The sequence below is a fragment of the Chaetodon auriga genome, chromosome 12 (assembly GCF_051107435.1).
Source record: "Chaetodon auriga isolate fChaAug3 chromosome 12, fChaAug3.hap1, whole genome shotgun sequence".
NCBI classification, from domain to species: Eukaryota; Metazoa; Chordata; class Actinopteri; order Chaetodontiformes; family Chaetodontidae; genus Chaetodon; species Chaetodon auriga.
The window spans coordinates 7496577-7507249 of record NC_135085.1 but is presented as its reverse complement, the minus strand read 5'-3'; the positions used below and the strand labels follow the sequence as shown (position 1 = coordinate 7507249).

At 43.9% G+C, this 10673-nt stretch overlaps 2 protein-coding genes across 2 annotated transcripts; one reads left to right on the top strand and one right to left on the bottom strand.

The window, feature by feature from the left end:
• The first annotated feature begins 635 nt into the window (after positions 1–635).
• Positions 636–5255, top strand: LOC143329642 (E3 ubiquitin/ISG15 ligase TRIM25-like). The gene is made up of 8 exons (XM_076745638.1): positions 636–741; positions 898–1182; positions 1334–1651; positions 1998–2090; positions 2184–2268; positions 2378–2467; positions 2905–2961; positions 3588–5255. Exons 2-8 carry the CDS (start codon positions 925–927, stop codon positions 4118–4120), a joined length of 1434 nt encoding a protein of 477 aa, XP_076601753.1. The 5' UTR covers positions 636–741; positions 898–924; the 3' UTR covers positions 4121–5255.
• tox4a (TOX high mobility group box family member 4 a) lies at positions 4760–9765 on the bottom strand. The gene is made up of 9 exons (XM_076745637.1): positions 9288–9765; positions 9115–9180; positions 8702–9001; positions 8338–8583; positions 7851–8183; positions 7655–7735; positions 6847–7563; positions 5652–5794; positions 4760–5559 (listed from the first exon to the last, which is right to left on the bottom strand). Exons 1-9 carry the CDS (start codon positions 9390–9392, stop codon positions 5502–5504), a joined length of 2049 nt encoding a protein of 682 aa, XP_076601752.1. The 5' UTR covers positions 9393–9765; the 3' UTR covers positions 4760–5501.
• Between the last annotated feature and the right edge of the window lie 908 nt (positions 9766–10673).

Genomic DNA, 10673 nt, shown 5'->3' with positions numbered 1-10673 from the left:
TCGTCGTTTAACCTCGCTGGACATGAGAGAAACGTAAAGAAAAGTGAAGTAAGTCAACACGTTTTCAGTGTATGTCTAGACAGAGTTGGGGTGCAACTCCTGACGCACAAGTTGACACTCAGCAAAGAGGATTCACCAACTGCTGAAAATGTCGCCCAGTTTCACCGTCACGGGGTCTTCAGTGAGGCGAAGAAAAACAAAGTGTTTTACACCTGATTCAGTAAATGTAAGATTCTCCAGGAATTTACTGGTTGAATCTCAAGACACAATCCACACTTTCTAAAACTGTTTTCAGTTCACCCGCAGGTGGAAGCTGAACATGAATGACGGCTCTGGGCCGTTTCGTTGAACCATGACAGTCAACATGGACAGACAGGCCTGGACTTAAAACACTTAACTGAGCAGACATTATTAATCTATTGTTAATATTATTGTTATATTAATGTTATTGATGTCCACCGTGCGTAAACGGCTCACAAAACGTATTTATTTTTAGTCTCCCTGAATGAACAAAAAGTAGCACTTTAACAATCATTCTGTTATATTTTGGAATATCTAATAATGAAAATTGGAATCCTATCAATTGTAGAGACCGAGTTACTTTAAGTCGTCGTCCTCTTAGGCCCCGCCCCACCAGGAAGAAGAACTATAAAGTCAGCAGCACTTTCATTTTCACGAATGTGGGGACGGAAGACAGAAGACAGGCTGTCCTGAGGGCTTTAGTTGGCTTTAGCTTTAAAGGTAGGACTCATTTTACAGATCCCACTGTGCTCCTATGATCTTGTGCTAAAGCTAATAGAAATGAATGAAACAGGAAGTGTTTCCAAAGGCAGCAGCTGAGTGCTGTCCAGACGCTGCAGTTAACTCTGTGCTGTCTGTTCTTTTCATGCTCACCAGCACTCTTCGAAAAAAGAGGGATCAAGAATGGAAGACACAGAGAAAACAAAGCTTGAGGAGATGCTGACGTGCCCAGTGTGCCAGGACATCTTTAAGGATCCCCGGCAGCTGCCCTGTGGACACAGCATGTGTATGGGCTGTCTGGAGAACATGATGGATCACTCCTCAGACATGCCCTTCCGTTGCCCAGACTGTAGAGGATATTTCGGACAAGTCATTGAGGTACAGAAGAGCTACGCGTTGACCTACATTGCAGAGGACTTCAGGGCGAACAGGAAGAGGAGGGTATCTATAAGCACCTTTTTTCACCTACAGTCTCTTTAATCGTGCTACTTAAAAGATGCAGAGAAAAAACTAAGAATATTGGAATGTGAAAATAATCCTCAAATGTGGATTCATGTCACACCTTTTACCACCTCTCAATGTGTGTAAGCAGGACGAGCAGACAAAAAGTGTGTACTGCGACTGCTGCCTGGGGAAAAAAACTCTGGCCATTAAAACATGTCTGAAGTGTGAGGTGTCAATGTGCCAAGAGCATGTCAGGGACCACCAGGAGCTGCCGGTGTTCACGGGACACGCCTTGGTCAAGCCTCTGGGTGACCTCCTGGAGAGGAAATGCCCGGAGCACGAGGACGAGGTGCTGAGGTACTACTGCAATGCATCCAGGCGCTACATTTGCAACATGTGCGCACTGGAGAGCAAGCAGCACAGCCTGGCCACTGAGGCCTCCACTGTCCTGCGGAGAAAGCTGACCGTGAGTTCTGAATTACACTCTTTTGCACTGTATCACACAGGAAAAATCTTGGCTTTATAATGTCAAGAAGAAAACACCAGGTTGGATTTACAGAGTAAGAATGGGAGACCACCAGTTGGTTTCGCTATGAGGAAACTGGATTTTCTGGTCCCTGAGATTCAGTCTGACTTTCACCTCCCTCCCCATTCATTCACTCCTTGACTGCTGACACACCAGATTTATAAGATACTGTCAACTTTAAGCTATTTAAGGAGAAGTAAAAGGGCAAAACTGGATGTTAATGTGTTTAAAGTATAACAGTGTGTGTGTGTGTGTGTGTGTGTGTGTGTGTGTGTGCATTCAACAGGATTACATGGACCAACGCTTCGAAATGCTCAAGGAGCAAATGACAGAATATAACAAGTCTGTAAAGAAACTACAAGAAGACATCCAACGTGAAGTATGCTCTGTTTCTCTTTACCTGTGATTTTAAAGAGTTTCCAGTTTCTTTTCAACACTCTTCAGATCTAATAATGTGTTTCCCTCCTGACAGAAACGGAAAGGGAACGCTGCCAACTCGCCCCTCAACAGTGTCACAGTGGTCCTGCTCTGTCTGTGGTTCATTGTTCTGTATTATGGTATGAGAATACAAAGCCCTAGCATCGTGTTGGTCTCGTGTGTGTGTGTGTGTGTGTGTGTGTGTGAGAGAACATGCACTCATTGATGTCTTATCTTTTTATGAACCAGCCTACATCTACTCTGTGGAAAACCAGACGCTAACAGAGGCGCTGGACAAGCAGCAGAACCGTGTGCATCACATTTATTCCACCATCGCAGGTAAGAAGGCAGGTTTGAGATTCCCTCTGCTGCCTGCTGATACGACAAACACAGGCAATACAGCTTTGCTCGCAGTCTGTTGTGGTCAGCACGTCTCACCTTTCATATTAATTCAATATTCAATTCAATATTCCTTTATTAGTTCTGCGAGAGGAAATTCCAAAGTTAAAACAGGGAGTGTGACGTTTGCTAGTGGCTATGTGAATAGGGTATTAAAGGAATAGGTCAGCATTTTGGGATTTTATTTTTTAGTATTACAGGTAGTATCAAACAGGAGTTGTGAGCCCTGTTTTGTTGATTTGTCCATATAATCAGTCCATGGTGTCACAAGGAAGGTTAATAAGTAAGATTGTCTGATGCTCCTTGTACAGGGCGACCTCAGCCAACCTGTGTGATCTTTTTATGTTTCTAGTTTTTGATTTTAAATCTCTACACAGGACTCTTGGTTGACCATCCAGTGAAGAGCAACAAAACTGCAGCGACAGAAGATGAAGGTACAAAATGATCTGTTAAGATGGAAATGTTAAGGAAAAGGCAGTCAGAGGAAACTACTGTGTCTTTGTGTAGGAGTACACTGACGAGCCTGATGGAGATGCTCTAACTTAAGTTTGGCTGCTCCATTTACTGTCAGTGTGATGCTGACCATTCAGAGAGTCACTGTGAGATCAGCTGACAATGAGCGTATTTACACGATCACATTCAGGATATGATGTAAACATGGAACATGCACAGACCGAGTTATTCATATCAGTTATCATGATTCTAATGTTATCCAGGTTTATACTGATAAATGCTGAGCACTGTGATTTTAAAGTGAGACTTTTGCTGAACAGCAACATAAGTGATAGAGGATTAATGATGAATGCTAAAACACAATGCAATCTTAGAAAATGTAAAGGACGAGTTATAAAGTCAGCAAAAGGAATATTAGCTACAGATCAATAGCTATGGAGAGTCCGCTAACAACAAGCTAATGGTCACACCAGACCAAGTCAGGCTGCAGCTTCAAAAGCCCTGAGTGAAGTAAAGGTCTTGCTGATTACCACTTTCCATGGGCTGGATACGGGTAGCATCAAAATGGTGTCTGTACACCCACATGGTCTTTCTGTCTATCTCTCAGGAATTCTCCTCTTGGACCTGGACACAGCCAGTCCTTTCCTTGGAGTCTCTGCTGACCTCCAAACAGTTGAGCGATTGAAAACCAAGGTAAGCTATCCCAGCAGTAAAAGCCGTTTCGAGGAAGCCCCGCAGGTCCTCTCCGCCCAGTGCTTCTCCACTGGTACCCACGTCTGGGAGGTGGAAGCTGAGGGATACTGGGACATCGCAGTGTCCTACAAGAGCATTAAAAGAAAGAGCAAGTACAGCAGCGCCTTCGGAAACAACGCGCTGTCCTGGAGCCTCACGCACAACGGGAAAGGCGAGCTGTTTGCCTACCATAATAGTGGAAAGACAGTTCTCTCCGAAACCTTGCAGAGCACTCGAATTGCAGTGATGGTTGATTTTGAAAAAGGCAACATCACATTCAGTTCTGTGGAATCCACACTCACACTGCTGCACAAGTTCAAGGCTGAACTGACTCAGCCCGTGTGCCTGGGTCTGGGGCTTTACCGCGTGAACCCACCCAGCAGAGCCTCTATTGTGAAAGCTTCATGAACAATCCAACAAACTAAATATTCAGTCAACACTGGATCCAGACTGCCTTAAATCCAGCTCTGATCAAGGGGAGCGATGGTGATTTGCACTGAAAGGGTCTGTAAAGACCTAAATCAAAGCCAAAAAAACTGAAGATTTACCTAGTAATATATTTTTATATTGAAAGGTGTTTTAAGATATGTATGTGTGATTTTTGCTTTAATTGTGGATCTCAATTTCAGTATATATATAACTGTATACAGTATTTTTTTTAAATAGAATGTGACACAAGGATATGATAAACTGAAAGGCTGAAAAGGGCTTTATTACAGATTTCTCAATGTTTTGGGCATTTTTAACATGATAATCAGTCACTTGCAAACTGAAAAATCAGAATTGAACTCTTTACCCTCCAGTTCAATATTTCAAAGATGGGTAAAACTATATCCTTGTGATATCATTCAAAAGAACAAAGATACAAACTGCAGCTAATTGTAGCAGGGGAAATGAGATGAATGAGCTGAAAGCAACAGACTGAGTGATCAGAACAACTTGTCAGACACTAAATCAAACGAATTATTAAGAGCAACAGAGTCAGACAGCTTTAAGGTACAGCAGTCTCGTTTTAAGAGACAGAGTAAAAAGAGAAAATGCGCTGGATTGAGCAAGTTTGCTGATTTATTAAGAAAACATAAAAGTCAAGTTTTTTTAACAACTGATGATGATCTGAGCAGTGTTTTACAAAACAAATGAAGGCAATATTAAACCTAGAAGGCCACAGTACAAAAACAGGTATACAGTGATACAAACTATCTTCCCACTCAGACTAATGCATATTTCAGCTATGTAACAAAACAAGTGGAATTGTTTGAATGGTTTCTCTTGCTTATTGCAAAAGACTTGAAACACCAGAACATTTCAGAGCATCAGTTTGAAATCAACATGGAGCTCCGTACGGTCAAGCCTCAAAATGTTCATCCTCTTTGTCAGAGAATTTTAAGGAACACTTTTCCAACAATTTACAGTTAGCAAGTATAAACTGACCTGTGTGGGCTGTAGTAAAAAAGAAAAATGTATCTTGACCAACTTAAATACTTCATTGTGCTGATCTTCTCTAGCTGCCTTGAAGTCCCTTGATGAATAAAAGCTGTATACATAACATCGTGTAAGAACTGTCTGTGCCAAAACGTGGAATCGCTGTCCTAACTTGGCGCCGTTTAGCAATACTATTTGTTTACTGTGCTGAACAGCAACTGTCAAACTTACAGTACATGTACAAAACAATGAGAGAACTGACACTGCAGTGAAATACGTCTGACGTTTCTGTACTGCACCGGCTCTGCATCCGTCCTTGAACACTGGCTCTTAGTGTTGTGCTGATGCGATGGCTAGCAGCCGCCCTTTATTTCACCGTTCCCATGTTCTGATTCCTGATCGAACACCACGCTCTGAATATATCTCTGAAAAACAAAAAGTATTCCATTCAAAAAAGTTTGCTAATGTGTGCTGGAAACAAAATGTAAACAAGTCCATGTTTCAAACCTCTACACACCTGCAGTGTGTGGCCACACATTCATTGCTGCAGTATTCTTTGTCCCAGTCGTCGCTCTCTATGGCCGGGTTGTTGCAGCCTGCCCTCACACACACACTCCTCATAGCTGGAGCACCACTGGACTCACTCACCTCCATCTCATCCTGAAAAAGGAGCAAAGATTTGGAAGAGTGTCATTAAGACTGATTGCTGGTATTTTCTGCACACATTATTGTTCTACAACTTTAAATCACATTAGATAAAAAAGAGATTTCATGTCAAAGTCAACATATATAAAACACAAAATAACTGCCTGCATATGTACCCATCCTCTTCAGGTCAGTGTTAAGTAGAGGCACCTTTGACAGCAGCTACAGCTTTGGGTCTGTGTTGATCTGTATCATCTATATGCATGAGCTGCTGAGTGAACTGACATTTTTCACTATCCCAGATGTCATATGGGCATCATCTTAACCACTCTGCTATAAAACAGATGAAATGCCCAGGCAACAGTGTTCGTGTGCACAGCGTCTCCCGCCTCAGGGATGGGAACAAGGGCGCTATGTCAGAACTGCCTCTTCTCACACAGACACACTGATGTACAGTCGTGCTGTATTCTCCCTGTTCTAACGAATGACCCGACTCTAGTCAGAGATGTTCAGTGCCAACTTTTGACAGATTTGTTAGGATTGGCCCTTTGTGTTGTTTCTGAACCTAAAATCAGTAGGGATTTGTAAGCATAGTAAGCACTCATGGGTGAATACTTAGAATTTGGGCTTTGTTTTGTTTTTGTGGATTTATTTTCACTTTGCTATTAAATGGGTCTTTTCTAAATAAGTGGCAAAAAACTAAAAGAACAACAAACAAAAAGAAGAAAAAAACATAAAAAGCCCAAGATTTCTAAGCACTATTGTAGCAGTAAATTGGGAGAGATACAATTTAACATCTTCTGACTTGTCAAGCACATAATGGCAAAGATTTGGCAGTGACTTAAATTTTCACCCACTTAAATTTGAACAATAGTCTGAAAAGTGAAGAATCTGTTGCTGCGACACAGCTTGGCGCTGTCTGAGGATAAATTATAAGCCACCTTCAAAGAAATGAAAATTACCCAAAATTAGGCTAAACCATAAACAATCAAACAGATATTTGTAGATAAACAGGCCTCACACAAAGCAAACCAAAATTAACAACAACAATGAATGAAGACATTCACCTCTTCTGAAGGCAGCACTTCTGTGACTTCATCCTCGTCTGTATTGCCTGTCGTGTCAGCGGAGTTCACCACCTGCACTGACACAACGGGTGCAGACTGGACAGATAAAGTCGCGGTAGATGACACAGCCACCGTATTAGGGACAATAATTGGCAGGGCGTCTTTGCCCTGCAGGGAAGCAGGGACTATTTTTATCTGGAGCGGAGGTGGGGGCGTAGCCGTGACGGACACAGGGAGACCTGGCGTGCCGCTTCCCTCGCGGGGCTTGGCCTGTAAAGGTGGAGGTGCTGGTGCCATTTGCTGGAGCCGGGGCGGAGGTGGCGCGTTCTGCATCTGCTGCAGTGGAGGTGGCTGACGAGAGGCGCCTGACACTACCAGCGTAGGCTGCAAGGCGCGGACCCCTCCCGGCAACACAGTGACCACCTGGCCCCCCGCCTGCAACATGTGCTTTGGAATTATGATCTTGGTGATGGTCTGGGCAGGGGGTACTGCAGCTGCTGGAGCGGCGGCTTTGGTTGCCCCCGTGCGGGAACGCGTGGTCATCTCCGGGACGTCCAGGATGATGTTGGAGGCACAAATGTTGGTGATGGTGTTCTCTTCTAGGTTGTTGCTAGCCGGGCGGATGGCCTGGTGAGCAGCAGAGGGAAGGGCTGCAGGTGTCAGGTTGACCACCGGCGGAGGTGGTGAAGGGGCGGCCTCCATCTCGTCAGCGACAGGCTGTGGTGATAACAGGTTGAAAAAATTAGAAAAGCCATAGCAATGACACAGCAATCAACTGGTTTACCTGTACTGAACAACATGATCTTACATGTGAGAGCTGGTTGGCTTTATAAGCTGCCAGTGCTTTCAAATAGTCCTTTTTGGCTGCTTCTGTCTTTCTCTTGTACACCTGGTGGAGACAAATCAAGTTCTACAGTTATAAATAGATATCATTTGTCTGCACATCACCACAAAAAATAGCTGACACAGGATATTAATATACTGTATATAAGCACGTGTTCTACCTGTTTCTGTTCCTCAGCCAGGCTGTCCCACATGGAAGCCACAATCTTTGACACCTCCCCAAAAGAGGCGTTGGGGTTCTGGCCCTTAATAGCTGCCTGAGTGTCTCTGAAGAACAGGGCGTACGCTGAAACAGGCTTCTGTGGTTCATTGGGGTCTTTCTTCTTCCTTCCTTTCTTAGCGCCCACCGCCCCAGTCACTGCGGCCAGTGTGGCCGGCTTCCCCCCACCCCTCCTGGCCACAGCCAGGGACACAGAAGATGTAGGAGCTGAGTGGGAGGACATGTGGGAGAGGGTAGAGGAGAAAGACATGGGGGAGTCTACCAGCACACTCCTCTGAGTAGGGAGAGGAAAAGTGGAAATGAGGGGAGAAGACATATTAGCTGCAAGATCTAAAAAACTGAATGGGATCCAAAATATATTCATACATGACTGTGATAATCTGATCCAGGAGACAGCGATGCAGGCCTCTGCAGGTGTAACCCCTCACCTTGAAGTCATCCATGTCCTCATCCTGCAGGGACCCAGCTGGTGATGGTGTGGCAGACAGCGGCTGCTCAGGTGTCTCTGAATGATGCCTGATGTTTTCACCCCCGAGACCCATTGTCAGCTCAGTCTGGTTAATAGTGGACAGGTGACTGCTTCCTAAAAGACCATGACCAATGTCACTGAGTTGGACATCAATGGTCATGGGGGACGAGCTGCTGAAGTGTGAACCACTGGAATTCCCCATTTCCTGCAGAGGGATATGAACACAAAGAGTTGCAAGCAAGTCTTAATTGCATTTGTGAACAGCTAACATTTAAAGACATGAACAGGATCCTGGTGTGAGGGTCCGCTGGAGGAGCACTCACCAAAGCCGAAGAGCTGAGCAGAGCCCCCCCTCCAGCTTGGCCCATGGCCCCGAGGTTCAGCTGCTCCAGGCCTTGAGACCCAGAGTTCACAAAAGTGGAAGCAAAGGAAGGGTCATTGGCCTCGACCACCAGGTTGCTAACAAGGCTACGGGAGCCTGAAGGTCCCCCGGTGTCGTCTGACCCATCAGTCAACTCAAAGTGAGACACGGCATCACTGATGCTCAGAGTCGGGTCTGGATCGAGGGAGATGGGGGGGATCTCAAACACCTCATCCCCGAGACTGGGAGTATGGAATGTCTGCTGTATGTGGAGAAAGACACAGAATAATGGGTCAGTCCACGATGGACTAACACAAATGTTTAAAGAACAATGAAGACTTATTAAACTGCACTACCATGTTTGAATTCACTCACCTCGGCGGACAAGAAAGGGTGGCCCGCTCCACTGATGGTGAGGTAACTGTCGCTGCCCTCTGGAAACTGAAACACACCGTTGCCATTAAAGTAACTGATGTGAAACTTTGGCATCTCCACTAATCAAAGCTCAACGTTCAGATTACAGATAGGTTCGTTTTAGGTGGACTTACCTTATTTTCCTCAGAGTATCCACCATAAGCTTGGGTGTCCAAAAACTCCGAGTCAACATTTTGAGCACAACCATCCGACAATTCGGAGTAAAAATTAAGGTCCATTTTAAAATGATTTACTCCAAGACAAAATACCACACACGATTTATCCTTTGACGAAAATGAGAATTTCTTATTTTCCTACCCATTAAGGTCAACTATTTCAACATTATCGAAAGCTGCTAGCGGTTAGCTAGCTAGCTAACGTTGGCTAATCACTGCCGGTCAGCATAATGTTAAGATCGAGGAGATGATGCTAAGCTACCTTAGCCCTTCAAGCCCTGGGGAGAACTAGGACAATGGGAATATCTGAGGGAAAAAAAAGTCACAATGTTGCCAAAATATTACGTGTAAGCTCCCCGAGGCGTAAAGCTTACTGGAGGCCCAACACAAACTCATTCATATGCTGTTGTCATGCTACTTTGTCTGAACCGGACGCAATAGTGAGTGTTTGATTCACGACTGTCGGAACTTTTGCGCTTATTGGTTGAAACTCCCCGCGGTACCTAAATTATTAGTTAGCTCTCTGCTAACTTTCTCTCCCAGACGTGACACATGGGAAACAATTAGCATGTTAACTTTCTTAGCAAACGTAAAATAAAAGTGGTATTCACTACCATTTTTGTTTGCTCAGCGTTTTGTCTGGCCAGTTGAAGTTTGGCTTTTCGATAGACGAGCAAACAAAGAGCCCTGAAGGCAGCAGTTCTTCCAACTGCAAACTGGAGCTAAATCAACTGGTTTGCCGTTACTCCCCCAAAAGTCAGTTAACTTTCATGTGTGAAAAGAATTCCACGCATTAAACAAGACTGAAAGCAAAAGCCGTTATTTAAAATGCTCTTGAAACATCTGTTTTATATAACCTACATATCTAATCCAGTTTGACTTAACAGCCAACTGTAAGATGGTTTTGACGTTTTCTGAACTTCAAATCACCAAATCAATGCTTTCCGGCATTTAATATTACTGTGCTGTGATATTATTTTTAGGTATTTATTTCCTGTTTGTATATCCTTTTTTTCTGAACGACATTAAAAGACCTTTAAATCAAATCAAACAAGTTTTACATGTTATTCTCGTGCATAACGCCTGCGTCTCCCTGTATGTGCTTTCTTGCTTTATATGAATATAAGAAAGTAATCAATTTACCTGATAGACTCTGTCGTGGGTTACATTAATGGCTGATTCTTACCAACGCTATCAATCGCAGCTGACTGGAAAGAGCATTAAGACCTTTATTTCCTTTGAACACCTCAGTTTCTCCTCACTTCTATGCTGTTTTGTTCGTTTTTTTTGTTTGTTTGTTTTTTGCACCCTTGTCAGGACACCATCATGAATTAGCACTTAATT

Coding starts and splice junctions, on each gene's coding strand:
- tox4a (XM_076745637.1), bottom strand. CDS start 9,392: ATGGACCTTAATTTTTACTCCGAATTGTCGGATGGTTGTGCTCAAAAT. Junction 8,584..8,701: donor TGCTCAGCTCTTCGGCTTTG/GTGAGTGCTCCT, acceptor ATCCCTCTGCAG/GAAATGGGGAATTCCAGTGG. Junction 5,795..6,846: donor AAGTGCTGCCTTCAGAAGAG/GTGAATGTCTTC, acceptor CTCCTTTTTCAG/GATGAGATGGAGGTGAGTGA.
- LOC143329642 (XM_076745638.1), top strand. CDS start 925: ATGGAAGACACAGAGAAAACAAAGCTTGAGGAGATGCTGACGTGCCCA. Junction 1,183..1,333: donor GGGCGAACAGGAAGAGGAGG/GTATCTATAAGC, acceptor GTGTGTAAGCAG/GACGAGCAGACAAAAAGTGT. Junction 2,962..3,587: donor TGCAGCGACAGAAGATGAAG/GTACAAAATGAT, acceptor TCTATCTCTCAG/GAATTCTCCTCTTGGACCTG.